The following is a 21,115-nucleotide window of genomic DNA, read 5'->3' as shown; positions in this document are numbered from 1 at the left end:
ACAGCGCGTCGAGCGAAGCACGCCGAGGACAACGGAACGCCAAGCGAACGCCGAGTAGCAGCAGAAGATGCCGGACTACGCCCCTTGAGGGAGGTGACCAGGAAGACAGGGCCACCACTAAACGACCAAATGGATACCGAGGATACAAGCGACGATGGGGTGGGCGCCAGAGACGCGCGCGACGACGAAGGGAACGCAGAGTGGTCTCTGTTTACCAAGCGGAAACCGATCCGGAAAGTCAAGCCCGAGCAGCTTCGCCTCGAACGGGTAAGTCGACCTCATTTTGCTCTCTCGATCAGGCCACTTAATAAGGTACATGTGCATGATATACCTAAACAGGCTATAACGGCTGCACTAGAGATGACAGCTAAAAGTTGGGAGCTAGCAGAATTAGCGATCTTCCGTTACGAATCTGCAGCGAACTGCATAAAAGTTACAGTGAGGGATGAAGAACATGCTGAACGGCTTACAGCGCTGACACGATTGACTGAAAAAACGTGCGGCCGAGTTCGTACGTATGAAGTGCGCATCGAAAGAGTTCCGACACAGAGAGCAGGTAGCAGTCGGGGGGTTATCAAGGTGCGTCCCGACCAGACTATCGACTACATCATGGACCACTTGAGATGCGGAACGGCCACTATCCTTGGCGCGCGGCGACTTGGAAAGACGAACATGCTGCTGCTGACGTTTAATACGCCATCACCCCCAACGAGGCTTGTATTTGACTATGAGATCACAAGGGTGTACGAGTACAAACCGAAAATCATAGCCTGCTATAACTGCCACGGATTGGGACACATTGCCAAGTACTGCCCTTCAGAGGAAGTTTGTAAGCAGTGCGGCCGAAAACATCCTGAAAATGCGGAATGCGATGAAGAGCTGTTCTGTGTTGCCTGTCAGAAGCAGGGCCATATATCACTAAACTCAGCCTGTCCTAGTCGTGCACCGAAAGACTTTCAGAATCTCAGGCATAATGCAGAGGTACCGCAGAAGACAGTCAGCTGGTCTGAAAAAGCACAAGCGGGCATCCCCAAACAACCTGTGCTATTAGATGAACATGAGCAACAAATAAAAGAGTTAAAAAAGAAAATCAGCAGCTGAGAGCCATGCTACAGGAATTGCTCGAAAGGCTAACACCACAGCAGCGAGATATACCACCCCAAACGCCATCTCGGGAAGGTGAACAACCTTCACCGACAGCTAAAGCACAACGCGGCCGATCAAAAAGTCGCGTCGGGCGTTCTTCGAGTAAGAAAGTTACGGCGAATTCTAAAACGCCGCCTTACACCGGAGCTGCGCCGTCCCAGCAGAGTAAGACGCCCTCAGCGTCACAGCCTGTCACTGCTCAAGACTCGGCATATGCACAGACTATGTGCACAGATGTTGAGCATCCTAAGGCAAGAAAGGTACACTGAGACTCAGCGTTTAGAAAAGAATCTACGGGAAGAATTTCAGGCTGTAACTAATGCAATACAAACACAGATGCAAACACTTTTCATGGAAATCCACAAAGTTCTGCAGACTCGAGATGACGAACCTAAACGGCGTAAGCCGGCAGATTAAATATGGCTACACGACCTATAATCATTCAGTGGAACTGTCGCAGCTTCACGCAGAATGGTTCTACACTAAGACAGCAAATTAAGCAACTCAAACCTCTTGTCGTATTGCTACAGGAGACAAGAGGACCATGCAGAGTTCAAGGTTATCGAACCTTTCAAAAACCTACCATACTTCATCAGGGCAAAGGAAATCAGCAAGCGCAAGGCCAGGCCGCTGTTTTAGTTAGGCAACACTGCACTGCTACCGAACTCCAAATTCCACGCCTAAGTAACGAATTTAGAGAGGTAGTGGCAGTTAAGCTAAGTCCGCAAGGACATCGTCCAATGGTTGCAGTCTCCGCGTACTACAGGCCTTTAACGAGCAAAGATCGGAACGACTCTTTTGAATGGCTGCGTGAAGTAGAGGCACAGGCGGGAAGCCTTCCTATCTTAGTGGGCGGCGATTTCAACGCCAAACATCCAACCTGGGGCTACACCAAGGCTGATCCGAGAGGGCGCGTATTCCACGATGTAGTAGAAATGTCGACTTTGAATATATGCAACTCACTGGACACGCCAACTCGTATAGGGCTGCACGCGAAGCAGCAGGACACGACACCCGATTTGACGCTAGCCTCTGCCGGGCTCGTGCGGCAGTGGGAAGTTAAATCGACAACATGGGGAAGTGACCATCTACCCATTATCATTACACTCAATCGGAAAAAGGTTAGAGAGAAAAGAGAGGTACTTGTTTTTGACTGGGAAAAATTTCGAATGGCCACCGGAGATTGTTTTACAGATTTCGAAGGTTTCAGCGCTGCAGTCGCTGAGGCGCGTCCATACGCCAGGGAATATATCCCATGCAATGACACCGCGACGCACATGGATATGCATCTAGCAAATCTCTGGCGCAAGGCTAATCGCCTAACACAACAATACCGATATAAAGGAAAACGTCATCGGGACCTCATGCGTCTCAAGCGCCAATACCGACTGATAAAAGAATACCAAGAAATGCTTGAAGCCGACGCGTGGCACGACACGTGCGCAAAGTTGGGTCGAGAACCTGGTCTAAAAAGGCTATGGCAGATTCTCAGGAGCCTACTTGGAAAAAAGAAAGGCGCGCCTCCTCTCTCAGAACTCTTCCTACGGGAAGAGCCCACATCACTAGAGGACCGCGTCATTCATACTTTTTTCCCACATGCTGCTGAAACACCACCACTACAACTGCCATATATCAGGATAGCCGACCCTAGAGCGGAGCTTGACACACCCTTCACGCTAGGTGAGCTTGTAGCAGCTTTGGCCCAGAGCAAAAAGAAGTCCGCCCCTGGACACGATGGAGTGACATGGCAAGAACTTCGCAATCTCAGCGACGAAACACTAAAAAAACTTTTAACTATCATTAACGAATCCTGGGAATCCGGCCTTGTACCCGATTCACTTAAACTTTCGCTCATCTATCCTATACCGAAGCCAGGAAAAGACCATACAAAGCCAGCGAATCTGCGACCAATAGCTCTGACTTCTACAGTCTGCAAACTCATAGAGCGAATGCTGAACACACGGATACAGTACTACATCGAATACGAGAAACCCGGACTACACCCTGCGCAGGCAGGTTTTCGGCCGAACATGGGCACCCATGACTGCCTGTGGTTACTTCGCAGAGTAATCAACCGCAAATCTCGTAAACTGATGCCAGACTATATCCTTGCAGTAGATAGGCGCAAAGCATTCGACAACGTGAAACAAGAGGCTATACTACAAGAATTGGCAGCAAGGTATCCCAGCCAAGAAGCATATAATTGGATTCGCAGCTTTCTCCAATGTAGACCAATCAGGCTCCACGGCAAAGCACCGGGTTGGAGTCCGAGGACCTATTATCTGGATAGGGGTGTACCCCAGGGCTCCATCCTCGGTCCTTTGCTCTTTAATCTGGCCATGACGCGTGTGGCAAAAAGGCTTGAGCAAGAAACTTCGGCCCGTTTTACTATCTACGCGGATGACATCACAATATGGACAGAAGCGGCGGATTATCCCGACGAGCAGAGCATGCAAATTGAACTCCAAGCAGCTATGCTCACCCTCATCGATACATTAGGTACCCTCGGATTGGAGCTGTCGCCAGAAAAGACGGAATTGATTAGCGTGGACGGAAAGAAAGCGACCAATGCAAGCAAGCAGATCACACTACACATCGGCGAAAGCGACATTACATCTACCAACGGACAAATTAGGGTCCTCGGAGCACAGATTGCTAGTTGCAACAGTCCCCAGCAATGGATCCGAGCCTTAAGACGCACGTGGAGCCCGATGTTGCACATGGTCCGACGCATTTCCAATAAACACGGTGGAGCAAGACAGAAAACGTGCCAAACACTTGCCAAAGCAGTCGCTGTCGGAAGGATTCTTTATGGGGCACCTGTGTATGAGTTCTCCGATCGAGACCTCCGTGACCTCGAGAAGTTACACAGGGCGACCCTCCGTACGATAGCGGGACTCCCGAAGCACACGAGGAACGAGGAGCTGCTCAAGCTTGTGCCGATACCACCAATAAGGGACATAATCAATGAAGCACGAATTCGCATGCGATGTCGGCTTGATAACACACCACAAGGCAAACAAATCATGGCATGGGACAACAGAGTTCATGCGCCGTTGGGGCACGAGGACACGACCACAGCACCACCATGGGAAGCACCGCTGAGCACACGGAAACAACAACGCCCGATCGCTAGGCGCAACACAAAAACCAGGCAACTCTTCGAGAAAAGGCAGCGCCTCAGAAAACCTGAGAAAACCATCGACATCTACACTGACGCAACAATCATACACGAACAAGCTAGTATGGCCTGGGTCAGCACATCCGCATCCCGCTACAATGGCTATCACAGTTGCCAGCTTCCCGGTGGTGCACCCTTACATGCAGAGTTGTTGGCCATATGGGGAGCGGTCAACACTATTCCGATTGACGCAGGTAACACAGCAAGCGAGAGTCTTCGAAATAGCTTTCGTATACTGACCGATTCATACGAAGCGGTGGCTGAACTTACAGCAACAACGACTGAAGATGCGGTGGCCAACGATATTAGAAAAAAGTTAAAGAGATTACAGGATTGCGGAATCGATGCGGAAATTTTGTGGACACCGGGACACACTGGCACGGACGGGGGAAACGAAGCCGCTCATGCGGTCGCCGCGCAAGCGGGTGGGCTTGACTATTCATTGAGCACCCCACACCCCAGTTCGTCGCCAAACCTGGCGGACCTCAATCCCTACCTAGAAATGCTGCGCGCAGGCTCTCCTAGCAGAGCATTTATGCATTATATTCGCGTAAAATTGAAAACCGACAGTAAACGAAGGCTATTAGAAGCTACACCAGCACCTCTATTAAGCGACAAGGGCGGACTTACTCGCCAGCAAGAGATATTTCTGAATAAGGTTATGGCCAATGCAGCATACACACCACATGTACTTGACAAATGGATTAGGCCCAGACAAGCAATTGCAAACACTTCTCCCCGATGCCCACATTGTCAAGAATTATGCAGAGCAGATTTACACCACCTCATTTGGATTTGCTCAGCTTTCTCGCGAGGAAGAACACGCATCCAACACTTGCCACGCGACGACATAAGCGCTTTAGGAAGCGTCCTACAGTCGAATGATGAAGCACAAAAAGCACTTGCCAACTATGCTAGTATAAGTGGCCTGTTTCGAGTGGTGTAGAAGAGGTCGACGATCTCGCGCGAGAGCGACTCCATTGAACTTATACCGAAAACGGATTCGCACCAAGTCATGTTAATTTATTGTGCATATGCTGTTTACCGAACAATCCCTTCCCCACCTATTCCCAAACTGCGGCCGAGCGCCTTCCTCTCCTGCGAAATAAAGGTTCAATTCATTCATTTACGTATCTAAACAATGACTTGCGCATCTGCAGCCGATTTTGTGGACGCTGAGCACGGGGCCGACGATCAAGAGGTCGCATTCGAGGGTTCTGAGATGGCATCGCACGTGGTAAAAGGTAGCGCTTTTACCATCCTGTGGCAGATAAGCATCATTTGCCGGCGGGAAGCGCGCGCGAGCCATCGTCTCAGTGCGCGCTGTCTGCTACTCACCGAACATCGCAGGCCCGACGCAGTAACAAAAGTCTTCGTCGCGGAAGTGCTTGTTGCACACAAGACTCGTAGCGGATGGCTACTTGCCGGTTCTTAGCTTTACAACCCATGCATCACGCTGTTTCTTGTCCCGCGGTTACCAGTGCAGGCTGACATTGGGCTCCTTTGCGTAAGCGCGGCACTGCGGCACCGAGCGGTAGAGCCCCATGTTCGTCGCCTTCGGAGGCAGCCACTCTATTACAATGGTTTCAGTTGAGTAGAAAATGACAGAAGACTTCCGAATTTGAACAGACCGCAGCGCATGTGGGACTTGAAACTCGTTTTCAAAGCACGCGGCAGTGCGCCACAAGCAGCCGACGCGGCCGCTGAGACCACGTGATCCTGCCAAGCACGTCACGCCGACGGTGGCGCCGGCGTTTCCAGTGGTGGGCCTCGAGGCCAATAGCGTCCAGGGATTGGTGGCGGCGGGTGGCGGTGGAGCGCAGCGCCGTTTTTTGAGCGCGGCGGCGGACTGCACGAAGGTTTAGAAGCTTCACGTCCGCGCAGGGTGTCCCCGCAGGCACGACACAGCGGGTCGTAGCTCGCTCCGCGGACTCCGCTATACGCGAGAAGAAGTCATCAGAGGACTGAATACTCGCCCACAGCTCGCGGAAGAGGGGCCACAACGACATTGTACCTTCGCACAACACCACGGCTGGGATGACTTGGTGACAGCGTGATCGGGAACTGGTCCGAGCCGGCCGTGTCAGGTTCGCACTTCCACTCATAGGAACAACGTTCCGACACGAGGGCCAGGTCAATCACCACGGCGACCACACCTCTAAGGGCGAAGGTCGCTTCCCCAGAGTTCAGGACGAGTAGGCCCGTAGAGGCAATGACGCTCAGGTCCCGACCACGTACGGAAGTTCGGGGACATCCCCAGCTGACATGGTGAGCGTTAAAGTCACCCCAAAACACAAGGTCTCTGTGAAGGGCCGCGACTAGTGGTGGCAGAAATGCAAAACTGGCCGCGCTGACGGGGTGAACATACACACTCACTGCTGATATATCGACGCGGTCAACTCGCACCGTGGCGGCCACACACTCGACAGTTGAACAGCAGAACCGCTCTGTAGGCACGACCGCGTGCGCCAGCGACGCGCGGACGTATAGAGCGGCACGGGACTTTCCAGGTGGGTGCGAAATGTCGGTACAAGGGACACTGTTGCATTCGGCAAGCGCACACTGTGTGGGACTACTGTAGCCAATGTATCCGGGCAGCGACACCTCCTCAGCGCGAGCATACGTCTCCTGCACGGTGTAAGAAAAATAATTTAGGTGTGGACACTCTCCGCCCGCCGCGAAGGAGAGCGCGTCCAGATAATGTTCGCCTTTAATACATGCGCCGACCGCAGTTTCGTGGGGGGCGCTGCGACATGGGGGCTTAAGAAACCTATTGCGACGAGACGAACGCGCGTTTTTCTTCATTTTTTTTCACCTCATTGCATTTTTTCACGGTGAGTTTTCATACGGCCACGGTGTAAACGGCGCACCCGACGCACATAGCGTCCCTAACAGCGTTGCGTACGTAAAAGCGCGGCGTCTTGCTTAGAGCGCGTGAGCAGTCTTTCTGCTCGCTGACTTCTCACGTGCGCAGCGCCGTTACGGACGCTTCTATAATACATGCTACGGACGCGGTTGCGTGGGAGGCGCTGCGACATGGGGGCCGAGAGGAGGAAAGAGGCGAACATTATGTGGACGCGCCGTCGGGCGGAGTGTCCACTGTCCACACCTAAATTATTTTTCTTACACCGTGGTCTCCTGCAAGGCAAGGACATCGTAGTCGCGCAGGGGAAGGATCGCTGCGAGCTCTACTTGTCGGCGACGCAGTGAACGGCAGTTCCACTCAGTATGTGTGGCCTAGACTCGTGTCGATCACTCGCCATCATTTGTTAACGCAAGGTGGGTGGCCAGCGCTGCAGCACAGAGCGGGCGAACGGGGCAGCCGAGAGGAAGAAAGTCCATAGCGGCTGTCAGCGCTGCCGAGAGCACAGCGATCACAGAGTTCCTTTTGTCTGTGGCGGTTTGTGAGTTCTTTGCAGAGGGACGACCAGCGGCCGCCGCGTACGAAAAGTTCTCGCAAACGAAGGGGTGGGCACGGGACATGGTGGTAGAGCCGCGTGTTGCTGGGTCTCCTGTATTCCGTCCACGCGCGATAGCGAGCGCCTCACGGCGCGAGATTGGGAACGACGATTCGGCGCGCACTTCCAACAAGCGCCGCTCTTCCTGCCAACGAGGGCAGCGGGGCTTGGTAGCAGGGTGGGCTGCACCACAATAGAAGCACCTCGCCTTCTTCGCGGTGCACTCACCGAGGGAGTGCGGTCCGCCACAACGCACACATCGCCGCTCAGACGTGCACGTTACGTCCGTGTACCCATAGCGTCCGCAGAGTTCACACTGGGTTGGTCGTGGACGGTGAGCACGCACGGGGCGGCGCTGCTTGAAAAGTTCCACATCAGGGGGAGCCTTGTTGCCGGCGAAGCGCGCAATAACGTGGCGACCAGAGCGAGAGCACTGAAGGACAGGCAACCGTGACGCGATGTTGGCGCGGATCGAATCTTCGTCTAGCGCGGGGTGGACGTTATAGATGACACCGCTGCAGGTGTTCGTCGACGCCTGCTTCGCGCGCACAGCAATGCCACAGATGACAGCCACAGCGAGCAGTGGGTCGAGTGGAGTTCCGGCGGTGACGTCGACCGCGACGACGTTGCGGCCGAAATTTACGCGGACGCGACTAACGCCCTCCAGATGAGCCAAACAGGAGGAGATGGCTTCCTGTGTGGCTGTTCGGAAAGTTGCTCTCCTCACAGCCGGTCTGTAAAGCACCGTCTCCAGCTGGGTGCCGGGGCTTTGTGCCGTGGGGACCGGGGACGTGGGTCGCTGGCAGCGGGCTTCTCAGCACGCTAAGACCGACGCCCGGTGTTGACGGGAACGCTTGGTGCGCAAAGCTCTGTAGCACTCGAGGCCCCAGTGGGGGAGAGGGCGGGGAACTCTTCAGCCGTCAGCTGTCCCAGCACGCAACTGGCGCGAGGGAGTGGGGAGGAGGGCACGCCATTGAGGGGTTCCTTTCCCTCAAGGATGGGCAATGGCTCGCCTGAACTTGCTGTGCACGTGTGAGCGGGAGCTGGGTTCCCTGGAGTCAGCTGTGCTACCTCCGTGACGTCAGCAAAGGAGGAGAGGGGGCTGGTGGGCGCTCGTGTGGCTTCATTCAACGAAGCTGATGAGGCAGTGCTTTCTTCGCTCCCCCCTTCGATGGGAGGGGGAGGGTTCTTGTTTGACAAGGGGCACTGTCCCTCCTGGTTCTCCTCTGGAATGCGAATGCGGTCGTTACCCTCCTGTTCCACCGTGACTTGCTCGCTGGAATTTGCCTCGGCGTTAAAATGGCCGACTTGGGAGGGAAGACGAGCCAAGATGGTAGCAGCGTCTTTCTCGACTGTGGAGGGAACGGCGCCCGGGGGGTTGAAGGGGCCGGGGCTGGATGGCGGTTCTGGCGCCTGGTTTGTGGAGCCTGTAACAACAGTGGCGGGTCGTTTGTACCTGCGTGGCTGAGCAAGACTCTTGCGAACCTTGCGAGGACGGCGGCAAGGTGACAGCGGTTTTTTGGCGTCATCTTGCCGAAGGTTGTTTGCCTCCCGAAGAAGTTCAAACGTTCGAGAGCGCCTGGAACTGCCGCTTATGGTGAACCCGACAGGGAGCTTGGCGGAAAGTTGTCGTCCATCAAAAGGAGTGCCGGGGGACAGGGAGGGAATCGGCTGGCGGGGGGTAATAAAAAACATGATATAAAAGAAAAGGCCGATCGAAAAAACGTTAGACGGACCTACATCGTCCTACTTAAGCCCCAACGAGGGCTGGACGCGGGAGCGCAGAATAGATAACTAAATCAAATGATAGAGGAGGGGGTAGGGCAATCATAACTGTGGATGAAAAATAAAAAAAAATAAAGGGAGAAAATGAAAAACTGAGGAGCTAGAAAAACGCGTGCGACCGCGACCGTCCGAACGAAGCATGGCCATACGACCTAACTCAAGCCTTTTATCTAAACGAGGAGAGGGGGAGTGGAGAGGGAGAAAGGGGGTAGGGAGAGTGGAGAGGGGTGTGGAGAGGGTTTGCGCATGCGCAGTAAGGGTGGTCACGCCGCACACCTTTTGAGCTCCGCCATAAGATGCTTCGCATCTAAAAAACATTTCGTTCGGAATCGTCAACTGAGGTGTGTGAATACTACAGCAACGAAGAAAGTAGTTACAGAGGGTCTTCCAGAGAACGTCTGATAGGCAATGACACCAGTCAGGGCTGCGCTGAAACGCTACGTAGCGTTCCAACGCTGCCGTGTTCCAGCCGGCGTCCGCAGAGCATCTGCGTACGTTGGCTGCATGGCACACTGCGTCCGCAGAGCTGCTGCGGACGCCCAACTAAAGCTGCATGTTCGTCTATGTAGTCATATATAAGAGATGAAGCAGACTTCGGTCGGCGTAAAAGCGCGATCATTGAACAGGTTAACATATACTTAATCAAAATAATTAAAGAAACATACAAGACTTCGAAAAACACGAGACTCGGATAGGCAGACAGCAGGAAACGTTCGTTGAGAGCTTGTGCATAAAGATTGTCCACATACTTGAATGAAGAAGTGTCAATATGTGAGCGAGCTTTTTGTAGCGTTAGCTACACTGGCCTAGCCGAGCCAGTTTCGCGTGGATCCCTAAGAGCCGTGGTGCGCATGCGCGAGGATCAGTGACGTCACACAGCTAGCACACCGGAGCCGGCACCTCCTGCGCACTCCACCGCCGCCGCGCGCGACTCGCCGCCGCCGGTCTGCGCTTTCCAGAGGAGTGACGTCGTAGCCATGGCAGACGTACTGGCGCCGGCGCGCGCGCAGCTATTCGCCTTCGCTGTGCAGTCGCCGTCTGACACTGCGCTGGAGCCGCTTGATATCGCCTCGCCTCTGACTGGCGTTTGCCACTGTGGTATAGCCATGAAGAAGGAGAGCGCAAATGCTGCTCAACGGCGCAGAAGAGCGGAGAAGCTTAACTCATCGGATCCCGAAGTAGTTGCCATGCAAAATAAATATACATGTGCCAGATAATACGTATACCGTGTGGGTGTCATTGGAGCAGCAGTAAGCATGATAATCAAGCTAATCCTACACAATCAAGAAAGCTAAGAATAAATAGCTGAACCTTTGCTAACGCTACGTTATCCTGGCATAGCCGAGCTAAGCTACTGCACCATTTTTTTCACAAGAAAGCTGACCAGAAAATATTTTCTGACAACGCTCGATAGACGTTTCGTTTAACTTGACAGTCATGGGCCAAGCTGTTGCGATTACGTTGTGCAGTATTTACGGGGCCAAGCTGTTGGGTCAATCATGCGCCAAGATGTTGCGATTACTTTGTGCAGATAGTTGCGCAATATTTATTGTTGGAGTCGGCACTCTTTCACGACATATTGCATGCGGTCGTAAGTGTGCGCCCGACTCACGTGCATCATATCTCTAACTTGTGTTCTTGAGCCTCGCTGTTATTCGTAATGAGCCCGCATACCAACTACAACCAGTTTCGCCCAGGTTCCTAAACGATGAACGCGGTGAACGCCGGCCAAACTCTACGCCAGACAAGCGGCAGAAGATACGCCCCACGTGGCTGCCGCTTACGGGTGACGAACGACACTAAGTCGACAAGAGAGTGGCCGATCGACGTTATACTTTGACGGTCACTACACCGCCGCCTCTCGGGGCCACTGGAGCACACGGGGCAGCACACCTGGCCGTCGTCTACCGATCGATCTGTTTAATGACAGCCGCCGCTGGGCGACCATAAATATTGGAGCGAGCGTTTGCTGCCTTAGACTCTCCCCCGCCCCCCCCCCCCCCCCATTCCCTACACACGCACACTTTCAGCGACCGCTCGAAGGACGCTACTGTCGCGGCGTGTAGAAAAGGAAAGCACACAGCGCTCGACGACCGCACTGATTGAGGCCCCTTCCCCGCACACACACTCTGCGTGCGCTGCCGCGAAACGCGACGGTCAGTAAAAAAAGCCCCGTCCAGCTGCCATTTTCGTAAAGCGGGCGAAGGTCAGCGGAGACTAATTACAACATCTTAAGGGCGACATATTTTCTCTATTGTGTTACTGACTGCCTCAAAAATAATACTTCTTAATTTATTTATTTACAAATACCTCACAGGCTCCACGTAAGAATATTATGTGGGGGGACTAGACAATATTTTTTTCAACACAAAAACAAACAAAAAAATGCGAAAACCGGGTGCTATATAATGGCAAAACGTAAGAGGTGTGGTATAACATAGGTTGTAACATTGTGATAGTAAAATGCTTATGTTGTAATATGTGCTATTTGAACTTCGAAACACGCTGTTGTCATTGTTAATTAAAAAGAAAAACCAGTTCACCGCGAATTGTTTTCAACGCTGCGATTGCGCAGTGTTTGGTATATTGTACACCGTTATAATGCTCTGCACATATTTTTGTATCCCAGTGTCGTTGTATTTCACGTATTGGTACGAATAATTAAATGTACTTGCTCTTATTATTATGTATTGATTGAATGAGCCTCTCCCTCACCTTGCGAGATTTTCCTTCCGACTTAAATCGGATATAACTGCGTGATGTCAAATTCTCAACAAAAGCTGAATAATTGACGAGGTAAGCTAAACATTTTCCCCATTAGCGTGAATTCAATTCTGTTCAGTAGAACCAAGAGTGTCTCGAAATGTAGCAAACGTAAATAGCTGTCAACAGTACTACGTTATTAGCGTACTGCATTTGTAGACAACTTACATCATTTAAGGATTTAACCGGACCCACGGTCGGGACTTCAGAATAAGAAAGCTGAATAACTGGCAAAGTCAGCTAAATCTTTTCATCCGTATTTTACTATACTAAATTTTCGTGTGAAAGGCGTCAAAACTAATAAGGCGGCAACAGGGACTTGTAGTGCGCTGCCAGTGAACACGGACGAGAAAAAAGAAACGAGGAAAACAACACAGGGTTTCCTCGTTTCTTTTTTCTCGTCCGTGTCCACTGGCCGCTTGTAGCGCACTACAAGCATCAAAACTTAGCTTGGCTATTACGAAGGCATTACATTATTTTTCTTAGATATCTTGACTCGGCTTGACATTCATCACTTCATTGCAAACTGTGATATTTCTTAGACTACTTCACCCTACTTGGTTTTGGCCATGTTGGCCTATAGACTAAACGGCGATTTCGTGGGGAACAGTACAGTTGAGAGAGACTACCGATGTTTAACTAAATGCACTGTCTGGAACAGCGAATTCGGCGGTCTTGTTTTCATCAGTTACTGTAAGCACATAGACCTTCACTGCCCCTTCTTTCTTACCCTCGGAATAAATAAGAAAAAAAAATTAAATCAAACACGAACGTTGCGGGAATGTCCGAAAATTTGCATATACAAATGAGCGACGCTCTATGTAAATAAATATCTGGGCGCTGTTTATATCAACTCACGACGTTTCCGCGTCGTAAGCTGTGCTTTTTACGGAACTACTTATGGACGGCACGGTCGTCTTCATAGTCTTAGCTTCGTAGATTATAAAGTCGCCAACATTAGTACAGCTGTGCGCCGTCCGTAGATAGTAGGCGGAAATATAAGCTGGCGATCTGCCATCAGAATGCTGTCGTGCTCGCTTACAACGTCTAGTGGGCGCTGATAAACGGTGAACGTTTTTCATAAATCATGTCATATTGTTTACGAGAACTGCTACTATGAACCATGGAATCGAACCGGGGGACTGTGTGACAGAGAGCTGGCGGGGCACGTTATAAATAGCCGCGCAATGTGCGTCACTAGACGGAGTAGAAACGCACGTACCAGTATGCGTTCGAGATTCAAATTATCTCTCGAATTCGGCTCGCGTGGCTGGACAAGTCGTAAAAATGCACCAGCCTTAATTTGCTGCAGTTATTATGGAGAGCAACTCGACAGACTATACGTTCATTTCTTTCTTCAAAGTATCGTCGGAAAATCTTCACGGTTGTGTTTTTTTTTTCTTTCTTTTTTTTTCAGAAGGAACGATAACAGCAGACGTACAGTCGGCGTCAGAAGTTTAAAGACTTCTAGGTCTGATAAAAGTTTGAATGTCCCAGCAATTTGTGCCTCTGTTCGATCGAACTGCACAATACATGTTGTTAGAGCATTTTAGAACCAGCCGGAAATCTAAATTCAAGGCAGCCTGCCGAAGCAGCGGGAATATTAAGCTTTTTCTTGTGTCTCGTGGTCCCTAAGCGTTTGACGCTGACTGCACGTCTCGACATAAGCCTATAAGCGGTGATTTTAACGTCAACTGACGCTCTCACATGAAGATAGTGTTCTATTGGTTGAAACTATATAAGAGAGGATTAGCGCGTTCGTACGCTTTAAAACTTTTTTTACACTCTTAAGGGTGTTCAGTTCTCCTGTGGCTAACACCACCACCTTTACGGCTATAAAAAAATTATTACACAAGATAGCGCGTTCTGACTTCGTGCACGACAAGAAAAAGGCGTCCTTAAAAACTTCGTAATGGCTCTGACCCCCTGGCATGCGCAGAAATAAGCAGACGCGATAATTTGGCAGCGACGGCTATTAAAATTCATTTATTTGACTTTTAGTTTAGTTTGTTTCAGCTGTATCTTTTTTTTTACGTGTAATGAAGAGACGACGAAAACGATTCGATCTGACTCATTAAACGTGAATGTGTTAGCCATGGGACGAACAAACACCCTTTTTACACCACTAAAGGTGTTTCGATTTTTTTAGCGTGATAAGCTGCGCTGAGGTTCAGCTTTAGATTAATATCGATGTCTGCTCCTGCGATTAGGTTGCCTACGCCCGCGCAGTCACTCAACAATTTTCTCACCGCAAAATACCCGCTTAAAAGCCAGGTCGGCGCTTCGCGCCAGAACGAATTTGGTGATAATTCCTATAACGTAAGAGCGTAAGCTAAACATTACCAGGAGCGAAATCAGACATGTCCACGTGTGGGTGTGGAGAAAGCGAAAGAGAAAAAAAAAATCCCCACCCAAGCTGAAACGTGCGGCCTCGGTGTTTATCGAGATTTAGGTGCACGTTAAAGAACCCCAGGTGGCCGAAATTTCCGGAGCCCTCCACTACGGCGTCTCTCATAATCACATCGTGGTTTTGGGACGTTAAACCTCAGACATTGTTATTATCGGTGTTTATCGAGAGCTCGGAACTATCGAAGTGTCTTCTGTTGTAACTTTTGATTTCTCTCTCACCACATTTAAGAGATGCGTGCTTCAGACCTTGCGTTTGGTGACGTTATAGCTTAAAGTATATTGAGATCACCTAAAGGAGTTTATGGGTAGCGATTCATTCTGCGGCGGGTATCGTCCCTAGTTATGTATGCTGACAAAACCTGAAGATAAACAAGTGCAAGCGTGGAGACGCTTCGAGGTAGCGTATGCGAGCATTGCTTCTTTATTATATTTTCTGCGCACTCACGGACCTCAACATTTTTCCACCTTCCTAGCCCCATACGCCTTCGCTGTAAAACACACACGCGCACACATACACACACACACATGCGCACGCACACCCACACCAAGAGAGAGGTAGTGTGGAAGGGTGGCAATTCGGACGTGCATGGCTGTCGGGCGGTTCAATTCACGTCAACCGCGTCGTGCCGCAGTAGTCCGTATATGTGCCGATGTCACGCATGCAATGAGCGATTTCGCCATCATTGCAGCACAATTTCCGGTCAAACGGCCCCGCTCGCGGGTCCGCGACGACGATGAGTTGACGACGCCCTTTACCCGTGGCTGTTCCGCCGGGTGTTAAACACGCAGGTACGGGCCAAGGGCGTGTGCCCCGCGTTTCGCGCGTGCTTGAATCACCTCGAGCAACAAAGCGGACCGTCACTTTTAACGCTCGTTTAACCGCAAAAGCGCGCTTTACTCTCCCCGGGAAATGCTCCCGGCACGCGAAGCGCAGGAAGCATTATAAGGTCGCACGTACCCGAACAGCTCAGGCCGCCATTACAATTGCATATTAAAGGCACATTGCGAAAACGGGTCGTAATTATATGATCGCCGGTATGGGAAGGTTTAGCTAGTTTGATTTTCACGACGCGCAGACATAAATGCTAATAGTAAAACCTCGGTTTTTCCTTGCCTCATGGCCGCTCCCATCCCCTCTTTTTCTTGGGAAAATGGCAAACCTACGCCTCTGTTGTTGCAGATAATACAAAGCTCATATTTGTCATGACGAGAAAACAAACAACTTCTAGGCCGTTGTTTGGCCCGTTACGCGGCCGCTTTTAACAGTTGACGACAGGCGTAGGCAGACAATTTCGCGATTTAAGACTCTGTATAAAGAAGCCTTTAAGTTCTAGCAACAACTGATATACATAGAGTAGGCCAATCATAAATAAAATGAGAGAAATGTGATTTTAAGATTTCACTGTAGGGTTCTGCAAAATTCGACGAGAACGTGTAGATAGCAACCGCCTTGCAAATTTTTCTATAAAGATAAAACAAAGCTTCTTGCGATGCGTATTAAACACTGGGGTGAGAAGTTAGACCTACTGGAGGAAAATCTGCGGAAAACGTGCACTTATGAATATGTGGTAGCATTACGGGATGAAATCCGTGGCAGTATTACGCGACCATGGGGAAAATAAAGAAATAACCGGGGCTATTGCCCAACAAGACTGAAGCTAAACCAGCCGAGAGCCAGCTACGTCAGGGCGTTTTGTGCCATGAATGAGCCGTAGAAAACAAAGAAGCTACCTCTTTAAAATATACCAGGGACCAAGAATTCTCGGCGAGTACGCCGAGTGTAGAATTTAGTTTGTTTTTACTTTATTGAAGAGGGGAGAGGCGAGCGAAGGAAACCGCGTCACAGAAAGTTCGCTGCTTGTATAGCGTGCATGGCTGCTCACGGTTCTTCCGTGCCCCATAGGAATACCATCTAAGAAAGGAAAGGTTTTTACAAACAAGTGGTACAAGCGTAAATGGTGCATACGAACGAAACGACTTCCACGAGGAAATCAAGAGATTTTAATGATGCAAGAAAACGAAGTCAGAGGAGCTTCACGGAGAGCAACGGAACGGATATACATCTCAAGCACTGATTAGCACAGATACGGCTATATTGCCCGAGAGGCAAGGTTGAGATTTATTTATTTATTTATTTATTTATTTATTTATTTATTTAGTCCATTCAACGTATCGATATATCCGTGAGTTTATGGGAGATGCCGCAGGGAAGGGTACCGTATTAATTTCTACAATCTCGAGTACCTTAAGGTTGGTGCACCTAAAATTCAATATACGAGCGCTTGCTTTAGCTTTCCTACAGTACCGTAATTCGGCCACCGAAACCAGGACTATATCCGCCTCGGTGGTACAGTGGTTACAGTGCTCGGCTGCTGACGCGAAAGTTGCGGGTTCGATCCCAGCCGCGGCGGTCGCATTTCGATGGAGGCGAAATGCCAGAGGCCCGCGTATACTGTGGGATGTCAGCGTTCGTAAAACACCAGATGGTCGAAAATTTCCGGCGCCCTCCACTACGGCGTCCCTGATAATCATATCGTGGTATCGGCGCGTAAAAGCCCGAATATTATTATGGAATCGAATCGTCTTCCTCGGCAGACGGTCGCACATCCTTGCAACTGGGGCCCGTTTCTGCCGTTAAACGCGAGAATCCTGCGGATACGCAGAAAGCCCAGAAACAAACCACAGCACCCTCACAGTCCTGTTCCCAGCACGTACTGCAGTAGTCTACGTCGTCGTCCGTTGAACTTGGCCCCGTTCTGGCGTCGGGCGGCTTCGCACGCGAAGCCGCCGAGCGGCAGCTGGTTTGCCTATGGGCGTGCCGCACAAGCGAAAGCGCGGGGGGAGAGGCGCTAATAACGGTCCAGCAAAATGCGACGCGTTCAGTCGTATATACCGTTTTACTTTCGCTCATTGAGTAAACGTGATCTCTCTCGGAAATTGCTAAACGCACGTAGCGACGTGACCCGGATGTAATGACGGGCTCCTCTTATCTGGAAGACGGAGCTTTCGGCTGTATATTGCGACTACTTTATTATAGCTGCCGCCCTCCATAAATATGAATGATCGGGTTATACAAGGACGAAAATCTGAGAGACACGAGGCTCGAAGGCCGCCAGCCCGCCCCTGTTTGACGTCAAGCAATCACAGCGCATTATCGGCATTCAAAGGCGACGGCTGTCTTTACTTTAAAATGTATTGGTGTGCGTGCCTGTGCGTGTGTGCGCGCACACCTACACTGCGTAAGTACGGTGTTTTAAACGCGTCTTAAAGCTAACACTAAAGTACCACGCTTATACCTGGCTATTCCGAAATACGATCCCGTTAACTTGCAATTAGGTTACGAGTACATGCGCGAGGGACTGTAAGATATTGCCGAAATTTGGTTTGCCGCGCTTCGGATATTAAATTAAGGAGAACATTTTTAGACTCCCGATTAGAAAGCTCGTCGTTTCCGATCGTACCTTCGGGGAAAGGCTGTAGGATAGATTTTTTTAGTTAGCGTTTTTTTTAAACGGAGTTTTCGTTGCTTTCCTTACCGTAATTTTTAAAATGAAACGTTTCTACTTCTACTATTTCCTCTATACAAGCATCTCACATCGCACGTGTCCTGCAGATAATGCGGCGTAGACAGCTCCCCCTATGCGTCCCCCTGATTTGTGATTTGCATCTTGTAACGGGGTTGGGCATAAATGTAAAATTTGCTTTACTGTTAATAAAGTTGTGATTTCATGACGACATGAGTCATACATAAAAAAAGGTTGCACGATGCTTTAGATCAAAGTTAGCAATTACGCGCATATCACTGTTATGAGTGAAGCGTTTAATTAACCGAATTACTGATACATTCCTTCACGCAGATTCCAACGTGTGCCTCGCATGCGCAACACTTTTTTTGCTAAATTAGTACTTCTTGATAAAATTAGCTTCGTTAGGCGGACGCTTCGTCCAATCTCTGTCTTCTACCCCTGTTTCGATAGGTGCAGGCAACACTCCTCAATTTAAAACGCCACACGTTACCAGAAATAACAGAAATAACAGTCACGCCAAGAGCCGTTCTTGACTGGAACAGTTTACTTAAAAATTTCCTTAACTCGGTAAAGCTGATTCGAGCTCATATCTATAGCAATGTCGCTATCGGTTGCTTGTCTTTGAAGCTCTCTCTTTTTCTTTCGTCTTGATTTGTCGTATTTTGTTATTTGTTTCCCGCCTGAGTATATCCGACTAGCTGTTTCTGTGTTTTTCTTTCTCCCTTTTTCTTTTATTATTTTTTGCGCCTGTAGGATTGAATAAACAACTGAAAAGTTGCAGCTGACCCAACACGCCCTGTTGAAATTTACATACAGCGAAGCTCCTTGTTGTCTTCGCCTTGCACCCGGCGCTCAGATGCGCACGGCGCGACGTGTCTTAAGCCCGCCTAACTCACTCTCTGTGGCAGGGCACGATGTCCACAATGTCGACGATAATTTCTGACCGAACTAGTCTCAGAGGCCATCCCTACAGCTATTCTGTAACCGGATGTGAAATGTAGATCGGAAGGAAGTTAAGTGCAGATTGGCAGTGGATACCAGAAGCGAACGTAATACCACGTTCAAGTGAGGGACTGTGCCGTACGGATGTACTCGAAGCGCGTAATAGAAGTAAGTTACGCACCGCTGTCACCATGGCTAGCGAGGCTACAGGCCGGCGGCAGTGCGATCTATTCGCCAAGACAGCAGCGCCATGGTAACGAAAACCAGAAGGGGTTTGAAGAATGAAAGCTTCTCTTTAAAATTAAGAGACCTAGGCGTGCGAGTCACTGACCGAGCAGGGACAGGACGAGCGCGCACAACTCGAACTGGTTCCACTTGACGGCGAAGAAGGCGGTGCCCGTGGCGGCGGCGCGCAGCAGAAGCTCACCGGCGTGTCCCACCAGGAAGACGAGGTGTGCGTGACCCAGCGCCGCCCGCTGCCGGCCGTTCCACTCGTAGCGCTCCGACGCCAGCAGCATGCCATTCAGCAGGGCCAGCACAGCGGACGCCACCGCCAGCCTGCGCCCACGGGAACCCGACAGTACGGCAACAGTACAGCAGGCGGAGCCGATTGATTGATTGATTGATTGATTGATTGATTGATTGATTGATTGATTGATTGATTGATTGATTGATTGATTGATTGATTGATTGATTGATTGATTGATTGATTGATTGATTGATTGATTGATTGAATTCTCTGCCTACTTGCAAGCTTTGAATGTCCAGAATGTAGCAGACGTGCCCTTGTAATGTAGAAGAAACTTGCTTCTATAGTTTCGATTTCGGTATATGACCGAAATACGGTGTCTAACTTACTCCTTGCTGGCGGCCACGTCGTAGAGAAAGCCTCGAAACCTGCCGGCCGGCCTGGCCACCAGGCTGACGGGCCTCTGGGCGAGCAGGCGGCGGAGTGACCGGGCGTACCGACGCTGACCCTCGCTCGCCGTAGGCTCCGAATAGTCCTCCTCCAACTGCGCGCATGCGCACTGCGAGGAAAGACGTTAAGTGGGGGACTGCGCCGAGCGATACGGTACTGAAATACGCGCGTATGTACAAACTGTAGTTCGGCTAAAACACTAGCCTGTCGCTTCTTGGCGTAGAAGTTGTCGATGACGACGCCGACGAACAGGTTGAACACGAGGAAAGCGCCAATGACGAGGAAGATGGCGAAGTAGATGAGGGACCATGGATTTGCCTCCCTCCTGGGCTGCAGGTCGACGCCCTCGATGTCCAACACATTCTCGATCACTTCGATCCAACCCTCGAAGGTCGCCACCTGCGCAGATCGACGATCGGCACTTGATGTCGAATCACTCTCCACTTGGCGAACCACTGGAGTGAAACTAGCACTACAGGCATACAAAAACGACAAGAACCACTACTAACGTTTTCCTCTCGACTTTTCGCAAATTATTATTGCTGTCACTGAGGTATCGGTAAAGCAGGCCTCTAAGAGACGCCTAGCGCTAGCAGGAAACCCACCTTCGACGAGAAAGCTAAATGTTGGCTACCGGTCATTTCACGTGGCAAAGGGTACTCCACCTCAGTGGCTACATCGTGCCCCGTCGTAGAGCTCGTGGCCGTTAATTTGGGCCGCTGTGAGTCAGCAAATGCTTCCGACACTTCCCAAGTTCAGCCTTTGGTTCATCTACATCAGGCCGCTGTGCATTTTTACCGATACAAGACTAACCGGGCGTCAGCAGAAGCCGTCAAAATTATTGACTTGACAGGCAGGAGCCGCTGAAGCCTCAAGGATACGTACGTCGCCATCCGCACTTCTCTTTGCCGGGGTAATTAACCTCATCTAGCTCTAAGAGTTGCCTTTTTGGTGTGAGATAATAGTAATTTAACTAATACAGGCT

The 21,115-nt window shown here is 50.5% G+C and overlaps 1 protein-coding gene across 1 annotated transcript in view; it reads right to left on the bottom strand.

Moving 5' to 3' along the window:
- Positions 1–20,771, bottom strand: part of LOC125757886 (sodium channel protein para-like) — a 39,171-nt gene extending 18,400 nt beyond the window's left edge. Inside the window, exons 1-4 of the mRNA XM_049414197.1 lie at positions 20,736–20,771; positions 20,335–20,529; positions 20,070–20,224; positions 19,543–19,769 (exon numbers count right to left, since the gene is read on the bottom strand). Coding sequence (XP_049270154.1) covers positions 19,543–19,769; positions 20,070–20,224; positions 20,335–20,529; positions 20,736–20,771 — 613 coding nt within the window. The remainder of the gene's footprint in view (positions 1–19,542; positions 19,770–20,069; positions 20,225–20,334; positions 20,530–20,735) is intronic.
- Positions 20,772–21,115: the final 344 nt, after the last annotated feature.

The sequence above is a fragment of the Rhipicephalus sanguineus genome, chromosome 3 (genome assembly GCF_013339695.2).
Source record: "Rhipicephalus sanguineus isolate Rsan-2018 chromosome 3, BIME_Rsan_1.4, whole genome shotgun sequence".
Lineage (NCBI taxonomy): Eukaryota > Metazoa > Arthropoda > Arachnida > Ixodida > Ixodidae > Rhipicephalus > Rhipicephalus sanguineus.
Note: the sequence above shows the minus strand (reverse complement) of the source record. Positions and strands in the feature narration are given on the sequence as shown.